Raw genomic sequence first — 27,352 nt, 5'->3', positions numbered from 1 at the left:
AATTGATGGAGAAATAAGATACTTTCATGACACACAGCACCTTAGGAACTTCGTGAATACCAAACCAGCACTCCAAAGAATTTTACACAATAGCCTAGGAACAGACATTGAGGATCACAACCCCAAGAAGCAAAGCAGAAAGAAACCATCTGGCATGACAAGAAATTAAATGTAAAGGGGGAGAACCAAACAAAAAAAAAAGTCATGGCAATGACAAGTCAATACGTTTCAGTTATAACCATCAACGTTAATGGTCTCAATTCACCAATCAAAAGAAATAGACTGGCAGAATGGGTCAAGAAGCAAAACCCAACAATATGCTGCATACAAGAAACACACTTCATTCAAAAGGAAACTCATAGACTGAAAGTTAAAGGGTGGAAAACAATACTCCATGTGACAGGAACCCGAAAAAAAGCAGGAGTAGCTATCCTCTTTGTAGATTTCAAACCAACACTGATTAAGAGAGAAGAAGAAAGACACTACTATATTCTTGTAAAATGAAGAACCCAAGAGGAAGAGATGACAATCATAAATATCTATGCACCAAACACTAGTGCACCCAACTATATAAAACAAATACTAAGGGACATGAAAAGTCATATATGCACTAATACAATTGTAGTGGGGGACCTCAACACCCCACTGTCACAAATAGATAGATCAACTAGACTAAAACTAAGTAATGAAATACTAGAACTCAGTCGAACTCCTGAACAAATGAACTTAACAGATGTTTACAGAGTCTTCCACCCCACAAAATCAGAATACATATTCTTCTCAGCTGCACATGGGTCATTCTCCAAAATAGATCACATACTCACACATAGAACATGTTTAAGTAAGTGCAAAGGAATTGAAGTTATCCCCTGTATATTATAAGAAAGAAAGCAAGAGAAAGGAAGAAAGAAAGAAAAAGAAAGAAAGAAAGAAAAGAAAAGAAAAGAAAAAGAAATGGAGTGACCGGCTATAGGCAGCTGATGCAAAACTTCTCAATAAAATATTAGCAAATCAAATTTACCGACACAGGTAAGATTATACAGCATGACCAACTGGGATGTATCCCTGGTACACTAGATTAGTTTAACATTACATAAATCAGTCAAGATAATACATCACTAGTAACAGGATAAAGAATAAAGCTACATGATCATTTCAATAGATGCATAAAAAGGATGATAAATTTCAATATCCTTTCATTACAAAAACTCAACAAGATAAATGTAGAAGGAAATTCCTCTAACACAATAAAGGCCATTTTGAAAAGTCCATAGCTAACATCATAACCAGTGGGCAGAAACCTGAAAAAACCTTTCCCTCTAAGATCCAGTACAAGGCAAGGAAGTCTACTTCCACATACACTGTACTGGAGGTACAGGTACAAGGATAAGAAATAAAAGGCATCCAAATTGGAAAGGAAGAATAAAATTACTTCTGTTTATAGAAGACATGCTCTTATATGAAAAATTCCAAATGATTCCACAAATTCCAGAAAGTCACAGGATTCAAAATCAACATACAAAATTAATTTCTGTCTAAAAATTTGTTACATCTCTCTATATCAGTAAAATCAAACATCCCCCCAAAAATGAAGAAAACATTTCTACTTATCATCAGAAAGAATAAAATACCTTAGAAAAAATTTAATCAAAAAGCTAAGAGCCGGGCCGGGGATTTAGCTTAGTGGTTCTGCTGCCTGCTGCGCAAGTGCAAGGACCCGAGTTCGATCCTGAGTACTAAAAAAAAAAAAAAAAGAGCTAAGAGCTATACACTGTACCCTATGTATATGCACACTATATGTATACACATATATACATGTGTATATATATATATGTATAGTGTATAATATATTACACACTATATATTATGTTTAGTATACACTAACAACGTAGATAAAATAACAAGCAAGAGGACCAGGGATTTAGCTCAGTGGTTCTGCTGCCTGCCTCACAAGCGCAAGGTCCCGAGTTTGATCTCTGGTACGAAAAAATAAATAAATAACAAGCAAGAAGCGAGTTGGTCAAAATGGAAACTTTAAAAATGAATACACAAAATGCTTATAAAATGTGTGTATACAGGACAGCAATATGGAGATTTACGATTTCCTTCATAACTTTTTTATTAGTTACAGTTGTGGGATATAATGAGAGCAATAGTGATTCTCTGTGTTAATCATACACACACATATATAAACTTTCAATAAATAGCATTTATAGTTTTTGTAATTCTTTTCTTTTTTTCTATGTTATGTTTATTCTGTTTATATTTATATAATGATAGACCAATAAAACAGAATAGAGAGCCCAGAAGTAAACTTAGGCATATATGGTCAAATGATTCTCCGATGATGGTGCCAAAACTACACAACAAAGGATAGTCTCTTCAACAAATTATGTTGAAAAAACTAGACAGCCACATGCAGAAGAAAGAAACTAGACCTCTGTCTCAAACCGTACACAAAAATCACCTCAAAAGGGATTAAAGATAGAAAGGTTAAGACTTGAAACTAAAAGAAAACAGGATTTACAGGTATCTATTCAGGAATAAAGATGATGCTTTCATTTTGCACTTTTCCTCAGCCTCAATTTTAGGAGTCACCCTTATTTCTAAACTTTTGCCACTGATTGCCTAGGATAATGGAAGAAATCAACAGGGAGGAACTTTTGAGTCAGTCGTGGTCTAATAGGACATTCCCTGCTGTTAAGACTGTGCTGCCCCCCTGTGGCCATTTGGCTTATGACACCCCAAACTAGAAGACCCATTCTTTGCTTTTTCTGGTCTCTCTTTCCTCAACCCCAACACTTCCTATCTTTCTCATCTATTTACCTGATGAGCTCCTTGAAATATATTAAACCTGTTCACCTTCTTTATTTCATGCTTCCTTTTTAAATTCAGTGCCTGTTTTAGGTAGTTTGTTACTGATACATAAATCTGGGCATTATTATTTAGAGTGTCAAGCAAACCACAACAAAAGCAGTGAAGTAGATAATTAAGCACAGTATGTTCAAATAAAAGTTAAAAATTCTAGCAATAATAATGAAATGTTATGGGGAAAAACAGAGCAATCTGTAGGCAAGCACATAACATAGGAAAGGCTTTTATATACAGCTTCTACAAAATCTAGTGTTTTGGGATCTGATAACTCAAAATGGCATCAAAATAGAGAAAATAAACTGAAACTTTTCTGGAAAATTAGGTAATCATCACAAGCCACATTTTTAAAGTTTCTTTTTATGAAAGCTTTTTGAAGGGTTTTAAAATAATCTGCACCCCAGTGTGTGTTCACTGTATTTTTTATGACCAACAACATAGAAAAGTATGTTTTCTGTGGTTGTCTTTAGAAACTAAAAGCTATTTTAATAAAAAAGTGAGATGAGAAAAAAATTCTAGCAATAAAATATATATTATTTTACTTCCTCCCACCAAAAAAAGATCACCTCATATGCTCAAAATTAGCAACACAAGCTATCCTGGATAGATCGCAAATTGTGCTGTCAGAACACAGATTAATAATTTATTGAAGTGTTAAACTCAGTAAAGGTCTTTTTTAAATGTAGATAATTTTAGGGGCATTTGGTCTTTGTGAATCTTCATTATACTTGAGTACTTTTATATTGACAATGTACATCATAACTCATCTGAAAAAAATGAAACACCAGATTAATAAAAGAAGACAAAAGGAGTCTTTTTCCAAGCTTCTCTTTTTCTGTAGTTGTTTACTTAGTAAAACCTATGAATAGGAACCGCGATCAGGGCCCTTTGCTTCCTTGTGACATGAAGAAATTTAGCTTTTAAAGTTATTCTGTGCAACCTAAGTGGAACTTTGCAAAGTCAACCCTTGTAACAGTCTTTTTACACAGCTAACAGACAACCTTTTTAAAAAATGTTGGCTACTCTATACAAAAATAAACTCAAAATGGATCAAATACTTAAATGTAAGACCCTAAATTATGAAACTTCTAAAAGAAAACACAGGGGAAATGCTTCTACACTCAAAAGTTTACTGCAGCATTTTGCAGAATCAACGTAGATGTCTTCCATGGATGAATGGAGAGAGAAAATGTGGTATTGTTACACAATACCATATTACTCAGCCTTTAAAAAGAATGAAATCCTGTCATTTGCACCAACATGTATGGAAATGGAGGATATTATTAAATTAAGTAAGTTAAGTCCAAAATTCTTCTTGCATAAACAGAAGCTTAAATGGTTGATTTCATAGGAGTAGAACAGAACAGTGGTTACCAAAACCTGGGTAGGATGTGATGGATGAAGAACAGTGAGATCATTACCAGGGATATAACTTGCTAGAAGAAGTAATCTCTGATGTTCTACAGTAGGGCAACTATGGTTGATAACAACTGTGTATTTCAAAACATATCTGTGGTACATACCTGTAAGTCTGGGACTCTGGGAGGCTGAGGCAGGAGGGTCACATGTCTGAGGCCAGCCTGCACAACTTATCGAGAACCTATCTCAAAACTGTTTTTTGATCCCCTTCCCTTTTCTTGTACATGTTTGAAGTACAAATGATTACATTCCTCATTCCTCGTGTGGAGTGATACATACCACATACGTACATAACACATCTTCATTCTTTTTTTTTTTTGGTACCGTCAGGTCCTTGGTACTGTTGCTTGCGGAGCAGGTGGCGGAACCACTGAGCTAAATCTCCTGGCCTTTCATTCCTTTTTTCATCCCCTATCCTTCCCCTCTCCTCCTCTCCCTCCCTCTCTTTATCTCCTTCCCCTTTGAAAAAGATTTCCTTACTTATTTATCTCACTTAACATGTATTTCACTTAATATTACAGTCTCCAGGCGCATCCATTTTCCTACAAGCGAGTCAAGTTCATCTTTCTTTATGGCAGAACAGTACCCCATTGTGTGTAAATACCACATTTTCTTTATTCATCTATCTACTGATAAACATATAGGCCACTGCTGAGCTTTAGCTATTATGTATTGTGCAGCTATAAACATAGATATGCGTGTATCACTATAATATGATGTCTTTAACTCTTTTGGAAAGATACCTAGAAGAGGAATACCTGAGTCAAATAGGACTTCTAATTTCAGTTTTTTGAGGAATCTCTATACTGACTTCAGTAGTAGTACTACTTTAAATTTCCATCAGCAGTGTAGAAGGGTTCCCTCCCCCCACCTGCAGCCTCACTAGCATTTATTATTATTTGATTTCTTAACGATAGCCATTCTTTCTGGTGTGAGATGGAATCTCAGGTCGCTTCAATTTGCATTTCTCTAATGGCCAGCAATGTGGAGCATTTATTGTCCATTTGCACTTCGTCTGTGAAGTGTCTATTCATTTCACTTGCCCATTTTCTTGCTGATTTTTTGGGAAGCAGTTAATAGTATTTTGAGTTCTTTATATTGTAGATATAAGTCCTGTCTGAGGAATCACTAGTGAAAACTTTTTCCCACTCTGTAGATTGTCTTTTCACTCTGTTGTTTCTTTTGCTTTTTAAAAGTTTTTAAATTTGATATGATCCCATTTGTTGATTCTCAGCACTATTTCCTGTTCAACCCGGGTTCTGTTCAGAAAGTCCTTGCTTATGCCTATGACTTCAAGAGTTTTACCTATATTGTTGTCCAGTAGGTTAAGTGCTTCTGGTTTAATATTTAGTTCTTTGGTCCATTCTGATTTTAGTTTAGCACATGGTAAAAGATATAGGTCTAGATTCAATCTTCTGCATGTACATAGCCTAGTTTTCCCAACTCCATTTATTAAAGAGGCTATCTTTTCTCCATTGTATGTTTTTGGATCTTTTGTCAAAAGATCAAATTCAGGAGACCATCTTGAAACCACACTGAGCAGGCTTTAAGATATTATTGAATTGGCTTATAATTCGACCACTGATTAAAATTATGAGTCAATCCAAGGCCTATATGTGACTTGTTAAATGAGCCTTCAGCTGGCATATGGAAACAGAATTCCTTATGCCAACGGTCACAATTGGGATCTCAATGATCAATGAGATTGTGACATCTCTAATAGCAAGATGACACTGCAGCTGAAGAATTATGATTCTGTAAACCCATTCTCCCAGATCAAATGTTAGCTAAAGATAACCCAGGTGGCTTGTTAACCACAACCTGCAAAGCTGGGCGTGGTGGCACACACCTGTAATCCCAGTACTACGGAGGCTGAGGCAGGAGGATAGCTATTAATTCAAGGTCAGCCAGGGCTACATAGTGAGTTCAAGGCCAGCTTCAACCACATAGCAAGACCCTGTCTCAAAAAACAAAAAAAAGAATAAACAAAACAAAACAAAAAAAATTATGACCTGCACAATAACACAGGTGGCTTAACCATGATCTGTCCGCAAAAAACCAATCATTCCTCCCTTTTACAGCCTGGCTCATTAGTGCATTAGTTCTTCTATTCCTTATATCTGCCTTTATGACCCCTGCTGTGTTGTGTAAACAACAAATGGTGATGAGACAGAGGATTGTGGTCTTAGCCAGGAGGGAGCTAAAATCAAATCCGGCCCTCCAAGTAATAAACTATCATTTATTTTTTATTCTATGTTCTTTGTTCTATTATTCTTTTATCCTCTGCTATACCCTCAGTCAGGCAATCAGACATCCCCTGATAACTGGTAGGGCAATCACCCAATAATCAAATAGTTGAATGTGCCTGGGGTTATTTCTGCATCCTCTATTCTGTTCTATTGATTTTTTTTTTTTGCCAGTACCATGCTGATTTTATCACAATAGCTTTGTAATATAACTTCAGGTACAGGATAGTGATACCTCTTGCTTTGCTCTTTTTACTCAGGAATTCTTTCACTCTTCTAGATCTCTTCTAGTTCCATATTAATTTTAGGATTGTTTTCTCCAGTTCTGTGAAGAACACTGTTGGAATTTTGATTAGGATTCCATTAAATCTGTATATCAATTTTGGAAGTAGGCCATTTTGACTGTATTAGTTCTGTCTATCCAGGAACAGGAGATATAATTCCAATTTCTGATATCCTCTTCAATTTCCTTTTTCAAAGTACTGTACTTTTAATTATAGAGGTCTTTTAATTCCTTAGTTAGGTTAATTCTTAAGCATTTAATTTTTCTAGGTGCTACTGTGAATATTTTTTCCTAATTTCTTTCTTAGTGGGTTCACCATGAAAAGATGTTAAGATTTTGTTAAAGGCTTTTTCTGCATTTATTGAGATGATCATGTGATTTCTGTCCTTGCTTCTGCTTATGTGAGGTATTACAATTATTGATTTGTGTATGTTGAACCATCCTTGCATCCCTAGGAGGAACCCTACAAGGGGTAATCTTTTTGGTGATTCATTGGATTCTCTTTGCTAGTATCTTGTTAAGGATCTTCGCATCTATATTAATTAAAGAGATTAGTCTATAGTTCTTTTTTTTTTTTGGTTGGATCCTTGTCTGATTTTGTAATCAGGATAATGGTAGCCTAATATTTTATAATTATCATTAAAGTTATAAAATTAAACAATCATTTATTAAATTTTTTTTTCTTTTTGGTACCAGGGATCGAACTCAGGACCTCATGCTTGCCAGGCAGGCACTGTGCCATTGAGCTAAATCCCTGGCCCATTTATTAAAATTCTTAAAATTATACAATTAAAAGTATAATAGAATTAAATAAGAGATGAGCTGTGAGGACCAGCTTTCAGTTTTATATGGGCATGTTCACTCAGCTAGAAGGAAGAATGGGAACAAGGGCACAATCCAGAGCACATGGGGGAGAAGGAAGAGGTAACAGAGCATGAACCAAAGGCAGTATGAAGGAAAGTACAAATGGAAAACTACTAGCTGAGGAGTTAATGAGTGTCCCTGAGACCCTTAGAGGGCACAGAGACCAAGATTAAATACGGAGCCCCCAGACAAGGGAGGACTTTTGTTGCAGAGGCTGCTGAAGTCTGGCAATGGAGGCAAGTCAAGAGCGGTAATGCTGCAGAAAGGCAGAAGGTGTCTTCCAGGTCCTCATCACTCCTGAGGGGTTACTTTTGTTTTTGTTTTTGTTTTTGTTTTGGTACCAGGGATCAAATTTGGGTCCTTCCGCTTGTGAGGCAGGTGATGGAACCACTGAGCTAAATCCCCAGCCCCTGAGGGGTTACTTTTAAGAGCACACATGCTTGGGGCCGGGGATTTAGCTCAGTGGTTCCGCTGCCTGCCTTGCAAGCCCAAGGACCCCAGTTCGATCCCCGGTACCGAAAAAAAAAAAAAGAGAGAGTACATACGCTTAAGAATTATTGGTAGTAACTAATGGAAAAATACATCAATCACCACTCATTCCATCAAGAGGTCTGAGGATGAGGAATAAGGGACTGATCAAGAGTAAGCACAATAAGCTGAACGTTATACAGTGTGCCTGTAATCTCAGCACTCTGGGAAGCTGTGGCAAGATGAACACAAGTTTGAGCCCAGCCTGGGCAACTTAGCAATTCGGCAAGCCTGTCTCAAAATAAAAAACGGGGCAGGGGTGTAATTCAGTCCCAAAGGTTCTAGCTTCAATCCTCAGTATCAAAAAAAAATTAAAGTGAACACAATGAATTACAACTATCAGTATGTCTGGTGTTCAAGAGAAGGTGAGGCGTAAGAGGCAGAGGAAAAGAATGCAGAAGGACAAATAGCTCTTTCATCCGAAACAGAACAAAGGAAACCACTGATCCAGGAGCAAAGTGAGTCTTAAACTAAAAGGAACCACATACACCCCCAACATCTAGAGTTCTCCAGGGAACTTCTAGAGGCCAGAAGCTACCAACAGTAAAAACTCAGGTCTAGAAAGAATTAAGAGTCCTCCCTTCAGGACCTGTGGGCCTATCAGTTCAACTTGTCTCTCAAGAAGTCAAGTCATCTCCCTAGGAGAAGCTCTGCCACCTACATAGGCCACAGTCCCACCAGATCTTGTCCACACACCATGCCTGTACCTACTCTAGGCCAGGAGGAAGGTGCTAAAACAAGGGCCTCAGACTTGGTTCTTACAGGCACAGGGAGAAAAATCCTATTGTGCTCATTTAAACAGTCAGCTACCACCCTTTTATCCAGACTGGAATATGCAGTCATGTATATTTTCATCTTTGGAACAGGAGGTTTCATATGCAAATAAAGTAATAAGTGGCAGAACTGTATCCTAGCAGTAGCTACTTTGCAAACGTTACCATGGCACCAATTCAACAGTGTTCTTAGAGGCAGCCACACCTCAGCAAGGTCTTTCTAACTTTGGACAGCAAAGTTCAAGTGAACTAACAGGTACAAACTGTAAAAAGGGTCCTGAACTGATACAGGAGGAGAATCTTTACTGCACAATTGCCCTCCAAAGCTACCTGACACAGGGCCTGGGCCTTAAGAGGACAAAGGAAAGGAAATGGACCATCTCTTATAATACCTGGAATCGATCCAAGCCTGGAGAGAAAATGACGGTAATTATAACCACGAACGTTTGTTTTTAGCTGCTAACAGATTGTGTACAGCTTGTTAAGGGCAAACTCCATTCTCCAATTCCTCCAGTGCAAGCTGTGCTTTAACACTACTCACTAAATCCTGGTTGGGTAAAATGAGAAAAGAGTGTCTCCCCAGTGTGGGTCATTTATGATAAACTAAGAAAGGCTTACCCATCCCACCCTACCCTACCCGTGCAGCCCCAGTATGGGATCATTTAACAGCTGGGCTCCTCAGACCTCTCGTTGTCTATGCCAGAAGTTCTACTCTACAGAAGGCAACATGTACTTCCCAAGCACAATGCAGAAGCATAAGGAGTAAGTAGAACAGACACAGGCAGCTGGGAAAACACGTCTTAACTTGGCTTGAGAACCAGTCAAGGTCACTGAAGTAGGCCCTGAGCTACACAGGGCATATCTCTGCCTGTGAGGGAAGAATAAAGGAACAGATACCAAAAGTTAACAATACAAGATAGACTGTGATCAATGACAAATTGGCACAATGTACTGTGCATTCTATAAGAGGCCAAAGGGGGCAAGAGTTCTTTCCTGCTTCATCTTCAGATGAAGATGATCAAAGAAACCCAAAGGACCTTAAAAAAGTGAATATTTTAACAACAGAGAAGCGAAGTTGGTTGGTGCTGGAAAGACACCGATAAAAGGAGACTCCAGAATGCCTTCTATTATATATCAACACTACTGGGTGGCAGACTCTCTAGAGACAATAATGTGATGTACCATTTCTGCAGATCTGGCTAAAATAAACATAGCAGAGGGGGTATAAGGAAGAGGGGTTCAGTAAAGCAATCTGGAAGTTTCTATTTTGCTGCCTTTATCTTAAAAGACCCAAAGATTTTTGATTTCCTAAAAGGTAAGTACGAGAGCATTATACAGAGTTAACTCTACACATAAACCAGCTTTAAAAAAATAATAATAAAGGCAGAAAGGGTCTCTTGGTACAACTTCCATAACATTTTAGCCAAATCAAACTGCAAATTTTCTATGGCTGGGTGCAAATTATAATGTGAGTGATAACCGAGATAGCAGGTGTATGTCATCCATGAATCAACAAGATTGAGGGTACAATATTGAAAATACTGAGAATTTAGGATTGGTTTAAGCAAGTTTTTTATTGTTGTTTTGCTTTGTTTTTTTGGTAGCTGGGATTGAACTCAGAACCATGAAGCAAGTTTTGATAGTCAGAGAGAGCTGGTCTGATGAGGAGGGCTGAGAGGAAAACAATCCAAGGAGAAAACAAGGCTCTCACGATCAAGCAGAAGGAAACAGTGTTAGTTTCCAAGAGACAGGTCCATTGCCAAGGGTTAAATCCAGCTTCCTGAAGGAAAAACTATTCCAGGGACTAGAGAGCCTCAAGGGCAGGAATTCATATGCATCAGGAAAATGATACTAAAGAAGAAAGTAAAGCAAACATTTAATCTCCTATATTAAGCTAACATGGCAGAGGTTAGGAGAAATATGGTATGTGGTACCAGAGTTACTGCAGGGCTATTAGCCACTAGGATAATGGTGACATGGATAAAGCTATATTATATCCTGATGTTCTTAAAGCCCAGGACAGGATTAGAACAGGAACTCTACATTTTTCAGTCAATCAAATACAAACTGTATTAATAGCAGTGACTGAGTTGATCTGGGTTAAAGAAGACAGAAGTTGACCAAAGTGCTTCTATGTGGGAGGTCATAATACATACCTGAGAATTAGATTTTGAAAAGTGAAAAATATATTTTGCTGCAATAGTCAGTTTACCTCACTATATTTTCTTCCTTGTCTGTTTTGCTACATGGATAAAATTAAATGTAAACAATGAAACCATAAATACCAGAAGAAAATATGAGGAACACTTAATTATTTTCTCATAGAGAAGGCTGTTCTAAATTTAAAAACAAAAAAATGAATTGTAAAATAATGATTGAAACTGCACAAAAGGTAAAATTTGGTGCAATTAAAATATCAGCATAATTAGGAGGCTTTCTAAATGGCTATACTTTCAAAATTGCTGTATAGATTTAATGCAATCCCAATTGAAATCCCAGCAGCATACTTCATAGACCTTGAGAAAACAATCCAAAAATTCATTTGGAACAAGAAGAGACCCTGAATAGCAAAAGCAATTCTAGGTAACAGAGACATGGCAGGGGGTATTACAACCCCCAATATGAAACAATACTACAAAGCTACTGTGATAAAAACAGCATGGTACTGGTAAAGAAACAGACCTGAAGAGCAGTGGAACAGATTAGAAGATGAAGAAACAATTCCAGACACACTCAGCTACCTTATCTTTGACAAAGGAGTCAAACATCCTCGCTGGAGGAAAGATAGTCTCTTTAATAAATGGTGCTGGAGAAATTGGGTTTCAACTTGCCAAAAACTAAAAGAGACACCTATATCTCTCATCATGCACTAATCTAAAATCAAAATGTATTAAAGATCTAAATATAAAAACAGAAACATTGAATCGGCTGGAACAGAGGTCAGGTAGAACTCTTCAAGACACTGGGGCCCGCTGCAGACAGGCAGGTCTGCACATGCCCTACCGAGGTCCCCAGTCATGGGGACCATGCCGAATCAGCCCGCTGCAGACAGGCAGGTCTGCGCACACCCTACCGAGGTCCCCAGTCATGTGGAACATGCTGAATCAGCCTGCTGCAGACAGGTAGGTCTGCAGACATCCTACCGAGGTCCCGAGTAGCACAGAACATGCCGAATCAGCCCGCGCCCCAGCAACAATCCACTGGACTCCCCCCACCCCACTCCTCTGTACAGCCACCTGGTTCCACACTACAAAGACACAGAGGACACGAGACCACCAGACCACTGTACTGAGTCCCGCTGCTCCCGGCCCAGAGGTAGGGGCTTCTGAGCCACCGTCCCACTGCTCCTGGTCCAGAGGAAGGGGCTTCCCGGCCACCATCCCTCCCACTGCTCCCAGCCCAGAGGAAAGGGCTTTTGGGCCACCTTCTGTCCCACCACTCCTGGCCCAGAGGAAGGGGATTCCGGGCCACCATCCCTCCCAAAGCTCCCGGCTCAAAGGTAGGGGCTTCTGAGCCACTGTGCCACTGCTCCTGGACAAGTGGAAGGGGCTTCCTGACCACCATCCCTCCCGCTGCTCCCAGACCACAGGAAAGGGCTTTTGGGCCACCATCCCTACCGCTGCTCCTGGCCCCTGTCCCACCTCTCCCAGCTCAGAGGAGGTAATCTGTGCAGGCCACAACAGCACCCCCCTCCCGAGTCGAAATGAGAAAACATGTAAATAAGTCTCAAAACCAGACTTCCAGATCACCTACAGCAACCCCAAAGGGAAATGAGATGGAACACTCTGATACTCAACCACCTGGACCCACTGAACTGGCAACAAAAGGGGATCTGGAAAAAATGAAATCAGAAATAATTTCTCAGATAACAGGAGAAATTGTGCCCCTAGTGTAAGACATGATTAATAAATCTAGAGAGGAGCTGAGGAACATGATGGAATTCCAACATAGGAAACAAATGCAATCCATAAAACAGATGCAAATAGATTTCCAGGACATGAAAAACTCCATTGAAAGTCTACCCAGCAGAATGAGCCAATGTGAGGACAGAACTTCAGATATAGAAGATAAGATTGCAATTAGCGAGGAGAAAAAGAAAAATTGTTTCAAAATTATAAGGGAACATGAGAAATCAATCCAGCAGCTGCTAGATGATGCAAAGAAGAATAACATAAGACTGATTAGAGTCAATGAAGAAACAGGAGAGAGTGCAGATGATATAAAAAAATCTCTTCACAGAAATAATGGCAGAAAACTTCCCAAGCAGGGGAAAACAGCTTGACATACAGATAAGTCAGGCATATAGGACTCCAAATAGCCTTGATCAAAAATAATCTATACATAGGCATATAATTGTCAAGATTCCACAAACTCAACAGAAGAACAAAGTTCTATAAGCAGTCAGAGAAAAGAAACAAATCACATACAAAGGAAAGCCCATCAGAATCACAGCAGACTTCTCTACACAAACCATCAAGGCAAGAAGAGCTTGGAGTGACATATTCCAAGCCCTAAAAGAAAACAGCCTCCAATCCAGATTGATGTACCCTGCAAAACTATCTTTCACAATTGATGGAGAAATAAGATACTTTCATGACAAACAGCACCTTAGGAACTTCGTGAATACCAAACCAGCACTCCAAAGAATTTTGCACCATAGCCTAGGAACAGACATTGAGGATCACAACCCCAAGAAGCAAAAAAGAATGAACCCATCTGGCATGACAAGAAATTAAATGTAAAGGGGGAGAACCCAACAAAAAGAAAAAGTCATGGCAATGACAAGTCAATAAGTTTCAGTTATAACCATCAACGTTAATGGTCTCAATTCACCAATCAAAAGAAATAGACTGGCAGAATGGGTCAAGAAGCAAAACCCAACAATATGCTGCATACAAGAAACACACTTAATTCAAAAGGAAACTCATAGACTGAAAGTTAAAGGGTGGAAAACAATACTGCATGCAACAGGAACCTGAAAAAGGCAGGAGTAGCTATCCTCTTGGCAGATCAAGTAGATTTCAAACCAACACTGATTAAGAGAGACTAAGAAGGTCACTACATCCTTGTAAAGGGAAGAATCCAAGAGGAAGAGATGACAATCATAAATATCTATGCACCAAATACTAGTGCACCCAACTATATTAAACAAATACTAACAGACATGAAAAGTCATATATGCACTAATACAATTGTAGTGGGGGACCTCAACACCCCACTGTCACAAATAGATAGATCAACTAGACAATAACCAATGAAATACTACAACTCTTTCGAACTCTTGAACAAATGAACTTAACAGATGTTTACAGAGTCTTCCACCCCACAAAATCAGAATACACATTCTTTTCAGCTGCACATGGGTCATTCTCCAAAATAGACCACATACTCACACACAGAACATGTTTAAGTAAGTGCAAAGGAACTGAAGTTATCCCCTGTATATTATCAGACCATAGTGCAATGAAATTGGAGATCCATAGCAAAAGAAACTCAAAAAATTTCATAAACACGTGGAAATTGAACAACACACTTCTGAATAACCAATGGGTCACAGAGGAAATTAAAGAAGAAATCAGACAGTTCCTTCAATTAAATGACAATGACAATACAACATATCGGAATCTATGGGACACAATGAAAGCAGTCTTACAAGGGAAATTCATAGCAGTGAATACGCATATTAGGAAAACAGAAAGAGCCCAATTAAACAACCTGATGCTGCACCTCAAGCTTCTAGAAAAAGAAGAACAGGACAACCCCCGAGCTCATACAAGGGAGGAAATTATAAAGATCAGAGGAGAAATCAATGCAATGGAGACTAAGAGAATGATACAAAAAAATCAATGAAGCCAAGAGTTGGTTCTTCGAAACAATCAACAAAATTGACAAACCCTTAGCCAACCTTGTCAGAAAAAGGAAAGGAAAGAAAAGGCCCAAGTGCATGCAATTAGGAATGAAAAGGGTGAAATTACAACAAACCCAGCAGAAATCCAGAGGATCATCAATACCTACTTCTAGAACCTATACGCCAATAAGATGGACAACACAGAAGAAATGGACAGATTCCTAGATAAATATGAATTACCAAAGTTAAACAAAGAACACCTAAAAATTCTGAACAACCCAATATCAACCAAGGAAATTGAAAATGTAATTAAAAACTTATCAACTAAGAAAATCCTGGGCCCTGATGGCTTCACTGCTGAATTCTACAAGACATTTAGAGAGGAACTGCTGCCACTACTGTTTAAACTCTTCAATGAAATTGAAAGGGAAGCAATACTCCCAAATTCATTCCTGGAAGCAAGCATCACCTTGGTCCCCAAAGCAGAGAAAGACTCAACCGAAAAGGAGAACTATAGGCCAATCTCACTAATGAACATAGATGCCAAAATCCTTAAAAAGATAACAGCAAACAGAATGCAGAAGATCATCAAGAAGATCATACACCCTTATCAAGTGGGATTCATCCCAGGGATGCAGAAATGCTTCAATATATGCAAATCAATCAATGTAATACACTATATCAATTGAGCCAAGGACAAAAACCATATGATTATCTCCATAGACGCAGAAAAAGCATTTGACAAAATCCAACATGCATTTATGATAAAAACCCTACAAAAAACTGGAATAGATGTTCTCTATCTCAAACTGATAGAAACCATCTATGAAAAACCAACACCCACTATCATACTAAATGGTCAAAAACTGAAATCTTTCACACTAAAATCAGGAACAAGACAAGGATATCCATTATCACCACTCTTGTTCAATATAGTTCTGGAAACATTAGCCACGGCAATTAGACAAGAGAAAAAAATAAAAGGAATAAAGGTAGGAAATGAAGAAGTCATATTGTCATTATTTGCAGATGGCATGATACTCTATATAGAAGACCCCAAGAACTCCACCAAATGTCTTCTAGACTTAACAACCAAATTCAGTCAAGTAGCTGGTTACAAGGTCAACACACAAAAATCAATAGCTTTCCTCTCCACCAATGACAGACTTACTGAGAGAGAAATAGGGCAAATAATTCCTTTCACAATAGCATCCAAAAAACTGAAATACCTAAGAATCAACCTAACGAAAGAAATCAAAGACCTCTTCTCTGAAAACTATGGCACTCTGAAAAGAGAGATTGAAGATGATATCAGAAAATGGACAGACATCCCCTGCTCCTGGGTAGGTAGGATTAATATAGTGAAAATGGCCATACTTCCAAAACTGCTATATAGATTTAAGGCAATTCCAATTGAGATCCCAGCAGCATACTTCATGGACCTCAAGAAAACAATCCAAAAATTCATTTGGAGCAAGAAGAGACCCAGAATAGCAAAAGCAATTCTAGGTAACAGAGACATGGCAGGGGGTATCACAATCCCCAACCTGCAACTATACTACAAAGCTACTGTGATAGAAAAAGCATGGTACTGGCAAAGAAACAGACCTGAGGACCAGTGGAACAGATTAGAAGATGCAGAAACAATGCCAGACACACTCAGCCATCTCATCTTCGATAAAGGAGCCAAACACCCTCACTGAAGGAAAGATAGCCTCTTTAATAAATGGTGCTGGAAAAACTGAGCTTCAACTTGCCAAAGATTCAAACTAGACCTATATCTCTCACCATGCACTAAACTAAAATCAAAATGGATTAAAGATCTAAATATTAAAATAGAAACTCTGAACCAGTTGGAACAAAGGTTAGGTAGAACTCTTGAAGACATCAGTGTAGGAAAAGATTTTATGAACAAAAACTCAGTTGCCCGTGAACTAGCACAAACAATCAACAAGTGGGATCTCTTCTTATTAAAAGGCTTCTGCACAGCAAGAGAAACTACCAGCAGTGTGAAGAGACAACCCACAGTGTGGGAAAAAACCTTCACCTGTTCTTCCTCAGACAAAGGTCTACTATCTTGAATCTATAAAGGACTTAAAAAGATCAGACCTCCCAAATTTAAAGACCCAATCCTAAAATGGGCATCTGAAATGAACAGACATTTCACAGACAAAGAAGTAGAAATAGCAAATAAATACATGAGAAAATGTTCAACATCTCTGGTCACTCGAGAGATGCAAATGAAAACAACGCTGAGATTCCACTTCACTCCAGAAAGAATGGCTGCTATCATGAAATCAACCAATAACAAATGCTGGCGCAGCTGTGGGGAAAGAGGAACCCTGCTCCACTGCTGGTGGGAGTGTAGACTGGTGCAACAACTGTGGAAATCAGTATGGAGATACCTCAAAGAACTAGGACTGGAAGTCCCATTTGACCCTAATATTCCACTGCTGGGGATCTTCCCCAAAGAATTAAAAGAATCATACCACAGTGATATATGTGCGCCCATGTTCATAGCAGCACAGTTTGTAATAGCTAAAACTTGGAAACAGCCCAAATGTCCATCAACTGGAGACTGGATCAAAAAAATGTGGTTTTTAAATAAAATGGAGTACTACTCAGCCATAAAAAATGAGAAATTAGAGACATTTATAGCTAAGTGGATGCACATTGAGGCGATACTCTTAAGTGAAATAAATAGGACACACATGTATAAATACCGAATAGTTTCTCTGGTATGAGAAACTGAAAGTGGAAATAAGGACTAAACTGTATAATAGGTAATGTGAAACAGGAAGAAAAGGGGCAAAGGGGAAGGAAGTGGAAGGGGTAGGGGAAAGGATGGAAGGGAATGGGATTAATATGAGAAAATGGAAAAATAGGAACAAAATCTTTGTAAATAGGGAGGACTGGAGGGGTTGAAGGGAGGGCTGGGCAAGGGTGAAAAATAAGAACCAAGAGAGACTATGTAAAGGTGCAGATTTCCAATGATGAATGTCATTATACTGTATACCTAAAATGTATCAATGATTAGAATGAATAATCATAATGCAAAATAGGAAGAAAAGGGGTAGGGGTAGTGGGAGGGGCAGGGGAAAGGAAAGAAGGGAAAGGAAAAATGCTGAGAAATGGAAAAAATGGAAATAAAGTCTTTTTAAATAGGGAAGGGTGGAGGGGGTGAAGGGAGAGCTAGGAATGGGGAAAAAATAAGAACCAAGATGCATTATGTAAAGGTACAATTCCCAATGAGAAATGTAATTGTGTTGTATACCTACAATGTACCAATAAAAGAATTTTTTAAAAAAAGACATTGGGGTAGGAAAAGATTTTATGAACAAAACCTCAGTTGCCCGTGAACTAGCACAAACAATCAACAAGTGGGATCTCTTTTTCCTAAAAATCGTCTGCACAGCAAGAGAAACCACCAGAAGTGTGAAGAGACAACCCACAATGTGGGAAAAAATTTTCACCAGCGGTCCCTCAGACAAAGGTCTACTATCTCGAATCTATAAAGAACTTAAAAAAAATCAGACCTCCCAAATTTAAAGACCCAATCCAAAAATGGGCATCTGAAATGAACAGACATTTCTCACACAAAGAAGTAGAAATAGCAAATAAACATATGAAAAAATGTTCAACATCACTGGTCATTCGAGAGATGCAAATGAAAACAATGCTGAGATTCCACCTCACTCCAGAAAGAATGGCTGCTATCATGAAATCAACCAACAACATATGCTGGCGGGGCTGTGGGGAAAGAGGAACACTGCTTCACTGCTGGTGGGAGTGTAGATTGCTGAAACCACTGTGGAAATCCATATGGAGATACCTCAAAGAAGTAGGACTGGAGGTCCCATTTGACCCAGCTATTCCTCCGCTGGGTATCTTCCCCAAAGAATTAAAAGAATCAGACCACAGTGATATATGTGCACCCATGTTCACAGCAGCACAGTTTGTGATAGCTAAAACTTGGAAACAGCCCAAATGCCCATCAACTGGAGACTGGATCAAGAAAATGCGGGTTTTTTATAAAATGGGGTACTACTCAGCCATCACAAATGAGAAATTAGAGACATTTATTGCTAAATGGATGCACATTGAGACAATACTCTTAAGTGAAATAAACAGGACACACATGTGTAAATACCAAATAGTTTCTCTGGTGTGAGAAACTGAAAGTGTAAATAAGGACTAAAAGGTATAATAGATAACGTGAAATAGGAAGAAAAAGGGCAAAGGGGAGCGGGAAGTGGGAGGGGTAGGGGAAAGGAAAGAAGGGAATTGAATTAATATGAGAAAACAAAAAAATGGAAACAAATTCCTTGTAAATATGGATGGATGGAGGGATTGAAGGGAGGGTAGGGGAAGGGGGAAAAATAAGAACCAAGAGAGTATGCAAAGGTGCATATCTCCAATGATGAATGTCATTATGTTGTATACCTAAAATGTACCAATATAAGGATATACAAAAAAAAATTAGGAGGCTTTCTAAACCAAGTAAAATATTTTCAAGAAATGTGACAGATAATATCTTGATAAATAAAAAGCTTTTCCAAATCAATAAAGAAAAATCTTTAAAAAAAAAAACAGGTGAGAGATTAAGAACATTTGATAGAATAAATATTATAGACCAACGAGCATGTGAAATATGTTCCACCTCACTAGGAATAGAAAAGGTATACATTATAACAACAAAAATATATCAATGCTTACTGCTCAGATTGACAATGGTGTGATAAACATCACTAGGAGAGAAAATGATAATATTTGTGCACCTTCCTAGGAAGCAATTTGACAATGTTTGACCAAATACTATGATTTATCATAATTTACACAAATGAGAAGAATCAAAGAGAAAGTTATAGAACATTCATCGAAGTGTTATTTATAATAATTAAAAGAGAAAATAAACTAAATGTTACAGTTATATAAGAAAATACTAATTACCCATGTATATTGTGTTTTTTGAAGAATGTTTAATGACATGGGGAAATTCTATGATACAATACAAAGTGAAAAAGAAGGGTATAAAACATTTATTTATGTTATGTATTTTATTTATATATATAAAGACTGAAGGGAATAGATCTGTTATCAGTAATTGGTATGTAAACTGAAACAAACCAATGAGACTTTTTTCTACTTTACATATCAATATATTAAAATTTTTCTACAAGAAACATAACACTTTTATAACAAAGTGTTCATTTTAAATGTTTTAAAAACTATATTAAAAGCCCTATATAATTGCCTGGAAACAATGATAATTGAAGGAATATTTTAAAGGAAAAATCTTAACAACTGGGATTTTAGCATACCAGAAACTACTAACTTGAAATATTCTAAACAATACATATTTGCTTTCCACAATAGTAATTTTTCAAAAATCCAATAACTAGGCCCACCCACTGGACATAATCTTTCAAATGTTAGTGAATGAGTGTCCATGACTTAAAGAATACACAAGAGGCACTTCTACCTGTACTATTAAGCAAAATAGACCTTAAGATCCTCAAATGCATAGTAACTCCAATTCATCAAAGGATTTAAGAAATAGCTGATTTAAAATGCAAGCACATTCAAAACCTTTGTACAATGTATTAGTACTACCATATTTAGGGAAGAGACAAAGGAAGAAATCATGAACAAAATGCAAAATTCCTGCTTATTTTTATGAACTTTCATAAACATGAAATGTCTAGATTTGAAATTTGTACTACTATTGCTAAGAACTAATATTTGTTGAGCCTTGACTATTTGTCAGAACATAGTAAAGCATTTTATATTTGTGTCATTATTTAGTCCCAAGGCAACCTTATGAGGTGTGTACTATTACAATCTTCATTTTACAGACAAGGAAGCTGTGGTTCCCAGCTGTTAATTTACCAAAGGCCACCAAGCTGGTTAAGTGGCAGAGCTCAGATTTAAAACAAAGGAGTTTATTTCTAGAATTTGCACTGTTAACTCATTTGCTATACTGATTGGGAATCCATGAAACTGGTGAAGCTGTATTCTGCATTTGTCTGTGTCTCCTCCTCATCCTCCTGGAGCCTCAATGAATAAAAATGAATCCTGGGCTGGGGATTTAGCTCAGTGATTCCGCCGCCTGCCCTGCAAATGCAAGGACCCGAGTTCGATCCCCAGTACCAAAAAAAAAAAAAAAAAAAAAAAATGAATCCTGAGCTGTGTAATCTGTTCATGTATATCACTATCTTTTAGAATCAAAGATGCTAGTATAGTTGTTACACATATTCTTCTTCCTTTAAAGAAAGGTATGACAATAAATGCATTGTCTTCAGGTTTTTCCTGCAATGGTTTTATATATAATTTCTCTTTCTTGTTTAGGGTTGCAGCTAGAAGATAATAACACCGGCAATGGAACCCTTATACGAGGAATATCTCACACATGGTGGAACAATAGTCAAACCTTATCACTGGTTAAACTTCTCTCTAGACTGCACTAACTGTCCTTACCATATCCGGACAGGTGAGGAAGCAAGAGTTCCCTACACAGAATTTCATCAGGTTTTTGGATTCCCTCATGGGCCAACATATCCTCCAACAAAACACCTCACATTTTATGAACTAAAAACTTCTTCTGGTACCCTGGTGCAAAAAGGCCATGCTAGCAATTGCACCGGGAATGACACCCACCCAGAATCAATGTTATTTGAGATGAACGGTTACCTTGATTCAGCCATACACAGTAATAGCACCATTAAGCATATCATTCTGTATTTAAACAACTTCCCTTGTAATGAAGCTAACCATTGCTGCATCAGCAAAATGTACAATTTCCTGATGATGTATCCAGATATCACTCTTAGTATTTACTTTTCTCAGCTCTATCATACTAAAAGTGAATTTCCTACCTCAGCATGGAACCGCGAAGCTCTCAGAAGCCTGGCCAGCTTATGGCCCCAGGTCACACTGAGTCCAATAAGTGGTATGATTTGGCATTCTCTCCTCAACAACTTTGTTATGGGTGTCTCAGGACCAGCTGCTTTCCAGCCCATTTTAACAGGGAGAGCATTGGCTGACAGACACAATGCATATGAAATCAGTGCCATAACAGGAGTGAAACCTTACTTCACTGATGTTCTTCCCCAGACAAAAGCGAATCAGAACATAAAAGCTCAGGTAGCTTCAGGGAGCTATCCCTTAAGCAATGTCTTTGCAGGACAGTCTTTCCAAGGGACAAAAGGACAACTGCAACACAACCTGACTCCAGACCTCAGAATTCCTGTTGTTTTTGTGCTGGTGCCTTACAGAGATCTACCACCAACCCAGGTTGGTCAAAACCTGCATAAACCCAGGCATGTGGTAAGGCACTTAAATATGCCTCAAATGTCAATCTACGAAAACAAAGACTCAAAAAACTTCCCATCGGAAGACTAGAGGAGATAGTGGAAATCACAGAACAGTCTGCAAGTAGCAAAGAGGCAGATAAAAAGAAGAGAAGAAACAAAATCTACATTTTATGAATACATAAAACCAAACAATTTCCAGAGGACTAATTAGATGGCAACAAAAATTTGGAAATTCTGTCTCTCAGGTCTGACCAAGATGGAGATAAACTGATACAATAAAAGCAAAACCTGATTTACCGTATCAACAATTCTAAAACTATACTATGCTTAATGTAATACAAAATGTTGCCATATGTAACTTGATATCATCCTTTTATTTTGAAAGTGACAGTAACAAAATGGAGTCATTAGGACCTTGCTGGTATTTTGATGCAGAAAAAGAATGTCATTACTCTAGTTTACCCACACCATCCTCCCGCTAAAAAGAAAAAACAAAAACCATGGACTAAGTAGCTTCCAAAATTATGTAGTCAATACAAAAATTTACTGTAAAATTGGAAACAGCCTGAAGTTACTGACAGTAAATGCTGCCTGCAAGAGTAAATCAGTGATTTTCCATTAATTATTAATTGTGAGCAGAAGATTTTAGGCAGCCCATTTTTTATACAGTAATTCAAAGTAGTTTTGTGTGAGTAAAAGCTCTTCTCTAGCTACAAATATTGATTTTTGGAACCTAGCCACCTGCTCAATTTGGTCTTCCCCATCTCAGAACTCTCCCTCCTGAACAGATGATAGAGGCAGGATGATACATGAACATCTCCAAAGCTCCTCCCTCACATGCCATATAAAACCCAAGCCATTCTTACTGGCTTCCAGGGCTCCTGATGCCTTGCCTCATCAGCAAAACTGTAATTTCCTCTAGTACAAGCACCATCTCTTTCTCTTTAACCTTTCTCTTAGTATCCGGCAGAACATTCAGGCAAAATGTGGGTAGCAAAGCTGAATCTACATCTCAATAAATTCACCAATCACTACTCCCTAATATCCCTTCTCCACCCCAAGCTCAGATAATTTTGCAGGTATATACTATATCTTCCTAAAACAAACAACGTGGGAATTATCTATCATTCAAATGATTCCAGAGCACAGAAAAAAGGTTAAAATTGCACAAGTTCATCTCCAAAGCTACACCAATCCTAATATCAAAACTGGATAAATTGGTGGGAGATATAGCTCAGTGCTACAACAGTTGCCTGGCATGCAGGAGACCTTGGGTTTGATCCTCACTATTACATAATACAAAACAAAACAAAAAAACTAGGCAAAGACCACACAAAGAAATTGTAGATCAATCTTCCTTCCTTTCCATATAAACAAAATATAAAGAAATTAAATCCACCAATTGATTAAAATAGTCACATTTCATAAACAAGTCAAGTTTAATCTTTAAAAACCTGGGGATGTTCTAGTGCCCAAAAATATATAAACATAACTCATTACATTCCTAAAAGATCAAAATCTTTATGATGCTTATCTTTAAATCTTCCAAAAAATTTTTATAATTTCAGCAGTCATTCCTAAAGATCATAAAACAATAATAAATATAACACCAACTGGTGAAATGCCAGAGGAACAAAGCAGGAAAAGCCATTATCAACTCAATGTTTCAACACTCTTCAAGGGCCTAGCTAATGCAATAAGATAAGAAAAATAAATAACATTAATATTGGAAAAGAAGATATAAATTATTGTCTCAAATATTATGATTATAACTATGATGAGCAATGCCTTAAAGCAACTTAAAAGGCATTAAAAAAATTAAAGCATTAAAAAAATCCAAGTGATGGGAAGAAATACAGGCTGTGTTTTTAAACCCACAGCATCCCTTTATTATAACAGTTAAAACATTAAATGGAACAAAGGTCTCATTCACCACAGTGTTTATAAAACAAGGTTTATTCTTTCTTCTGGCACTAAATATTTTTCCTAAAAGCACAGATTTATAATTTTTTTTAAATTTTTGAAACACTAATATATATCAGTCCTATAGTTAAATAGTTATTTGTAGCTACTTTTCTTCAGTGTTTAATCATAAAATTAGGTAAAGCTAGAACTAATCAGAGAAAAAAATTTGAAGATTTATGGTTTCAACATAGCACCAGTTGATCCTGATATCAGTAGAGCATTAAACTATAATATACTACATAGTTACAATGCTATAAATCTTTTTATACTCTAATTATGTTGCTAGAGAACAATATTAAAACATCATTATGATAACTAAAATTTTATACCATAACACAAGTTTGACATAGTTTATTAACAAAGCTCACTGCCATTTCAAATAATAAAAACAATAGTGCCATGCCAAAGATTCAATGTCTTGACTTTTTTTAAGTATCTGGTAGCAAATTTGAGGAAAAGAAGCACAAAGAAGGTGAAGTACTTATATTAAAATATCTGAAAAGAAAGACCTATTATTATAGGATAGTTTCATTAAAGTCTCTTCTATCTAAAAAGATCCTTGGTTCTTTGCATCATCACAAAAATAAGAAGCTACATAGGAAGCATTAACCTTGAGAAAACCTAGATTCAGTCTTGCTTTAATAGGGAGCCAAACCAGATTATTTGCACAATATATCTTAAATCAATATATCTTAAAGCCTAACAGATCCTTACATCAGGGGAAAGCACACATCTGCAAAATTAAATTAATGGAGAATAATACTACTTAAGATGAATTAAGTATCATGGTTAACCTTAAAATTTTAGAATTTTCAAGGAAATGGAATAGTGTGTGTTTTCTAATTAAAAGATAATTAAAGACAAGTTTCTCCACACACAAAAATGTCCTTAAAGATTTAAACATTTAACTATTACCTAATAAGGGTAGGGAGATAATTAATGCATTCATTATAAATACCATTCCAAAATAAACTTGTCCAATCATGAATTCATTGGATAGAATGCCTGCTATGGTATCAGGTGCTGTCATCACTGTGAGGAAATATAAAAAATACTGAAACATTTAAAAATTTCAACGTGTAAAGTAAAATTCTGAGCCACCAAGAAAATTACATCCTTGAGCAACTGATTTTATAAATTCTTCTCACTATTCCATTAAATTGATTTCCACCCCAGAATTTCTTCCCAGTTCTAAAATAAGAGAACAAGAAAATTACCTAAATAAGACAATACAAAAGAATAGAAATGTACCAGAAGCCTTGTTTCCATTTGCACTCAACAGTGCATCTAGTGTTCAATTTTTTCTTCAAAGAAAATCTTGATTGAAAAGAACAAAAAGTACAACCAGCTTTCACATCTAAGAAAGTACACTGTTCAGTGCTGCTGCCTGCCTCACAAATGAAAGGTCCTGAGTTCAATATCTATACCAAAAAAAAAAAAAGAAAGAAAGAAAATACACTGTTCAGCTTTTACTAAAGTGTGCAAAAGATTGAAACAAATACTATTAACACACATCTTTATTCTAAGTTACATAATGCCATGGACCATAGAATTGATCTAAGACTTTGATATATGACTTTTTGAAATAAATATTACCAACAAGTAGAAATTTTTCATTTGTTGTCTGAAGATAGTCTTAGAAGAGTTTTTATCAGTATATTTTCTCGTAACTTAAGGAAATGTCACTTCTATAACCTAAAAGATGCATTTTCTAGAAAGGTGATTTACTTGGGGGGGGGGCACTACATTGCTTCTTCCCAAGGAAAATAGATGCATTCCATTCTTGAGCGTTCTCTCTATATACACACACACATATATGTACATGCTGTATATATTTATACTCAACAAAGGCTTGCTTTTGAGATTTCCTCTTTTAACTAATTCATTATTCTCTGTGTGACTTAAACTGTACTGCCCTATACTTATTTAATCAAACATGTAGTGAGTACCATTTGCATATCTAGCTTTATGTGGAAGGAAGGAAGAAAAGACAATCTGTCCTTCAGAATCTAGGGGTCTCTTTCAGAGGCAAAAAAACACCCCATGATATATCATTACGTTATGAAACTAATGCCAAAACCAATGGTACAAGTATCATGCATTTTATATTTATGTAGAATTTTGGTGTATTTAATCCTCAGAACAATCTTGAGAAGAATACAATATTGGCCCCATGTTAGCGACAGGAACCTGAGGTCAGAAATGGTAAGCAACATGCAGATGATAATGGAAGAGTCAAGACTCAAGCCGGGTTTTATGATGCTAAGCCCAGTGCTCTCTTCCATACAGCTCAAGGAAACCAAGGATGGGGTAGTCAACAAGACAACAGGCAGCCTTCAGAAGAGATGAAACTGAACTGAACTGAACCTGATACCTGAGCAGTATTCACCTCAATGTCCAAATTAATTTTATTTTCCAAATACTTACATTACAGTGTGATAAGCAGAGGACGACTACCATTTCCTTAATCTTAGTGCCTTTACCTCTTCAATTAGAGCTCTGCCTTCATAAATGGTGATGTGGAATATAATAAAAAGTCGGCTTAACGGGCTCAGATGTCTTAAATCATAAACATCAATCTGAAAAGTCAAGTTTCTATTATCCTATTTTGTTTTCCCTGAGCACTGGGGAGCATAACTCGCTCACCCTTTTCTAGCATTCTTGCTCCTAATAACCACTTAAGATGTAACCACTGACCGTCCCCCAATCCCACAAGTTCACCCCAGTTCTATCAGGCCTCCAGCCCCCTCCCAGACACCTTCCCCTTCCTCCCGATGGATAGGATACCGAGTTCAGATTCTGCAGATCCCGTCGCGATGCTGTCACACAGCACTGACAGGTAAGATTTGACTTTTCCACTCCGTCCTTGGGGACCTCTCGCTGGCTGCGTAGCGTAGCTCCAACCCCGGGAAGGGGGCTCCCGGCTCGGGAAAGCAGCCCCTGTTAGCGCGCGGTCCGAAGCTATGTCTCCGACAACTAGAAGGAGACAGGGCGCAGAGCGTGCATCACTCCGCCCCATACTCCTGCCACCGGCAAGGGACTGGGTCCCTCAGCCAGTCCATCCCACTCCACAGGCAGGTCCAGACCAGCCGGACCTTACACAGGACCCCAAAGACAGGTCGTCGGTCGCGGCGGCGGCGGCGGCGGCAACAAAATCCAAGGCCACCCGCCCCGGGTGCCCATCGCTGAAAATTCAAGACCCCCTAAAACTGGACCGCAGAAAAGCGTTTCTATGGGAACCT

The 27,352-nt window shown here is 37.7% G+C and overlaps 2 protein-coding genes across 4 annotated transcripts in view; one reads left to right on the top strand and one right to left on the bottom strand.

The window, feature by feature from the left end:
- Rgl1 (ral guanine nucleotide dissociation stimulator like 1) overlaps nt 1-27,349 on the bottom strand; it is a 306,410-nt gene extending 279,061 nt beyond the window's left edge. For 2 of the 3 annotated variants that reach the window (XM_087194427.1, XM_004862805.4), the window contains exon 1: nt 26,898-27,330. The gene's annotated coding sequence lies outside the window, so the exon portion shown is untranslated. Of the gene's footprint in view, nt 1-26,897 lie in introns of all 3 variants that reach the window. The other variant, XM_004862803.4, reaches the window with a different exon arrangement.
- On the top strand, nt 9,169-23,218 carry Apobec4 (apolipoprotein B mRNA editing enzyme catalytic polypeptide like 4). Its single transcript, XM_004862802.3, is given in 3 exon segments — nt 9,169-9,410; nt 21,181-22,204; nt 22,207-23,218. Coding segments are annotated over 2 exon segments (1,107 nt in total). The 5' UTR covers nt 9,169-9,410; nt 21,181-21,210; the 3' UTR covers nt 22,320-23,218.
- Nucleotides 27,350-27,352: the final 3 nt, after the last annotated feature.

Source organism: Heterocephalus glaber, unplaced genomic scaffold, assembly GCF_053883595.1.
Source record: "Heterocephalus glaber isolate CG9 unplaced genomic scaffold, H.glaber_assembly_v1.0 deba00001600, whole genome shotgun sequence".
Lineage (NCBI taxonomy): Eukaryota > Metazoa > Chordata > Mammalia > Rodentia > Bathyergidae > Heterocephalus > Heterocephalus glaber.
Note: the sequence above shows the minus strand (reverse complement) of the source record. Positions and strands in the feature narration are given on the sequence as shown.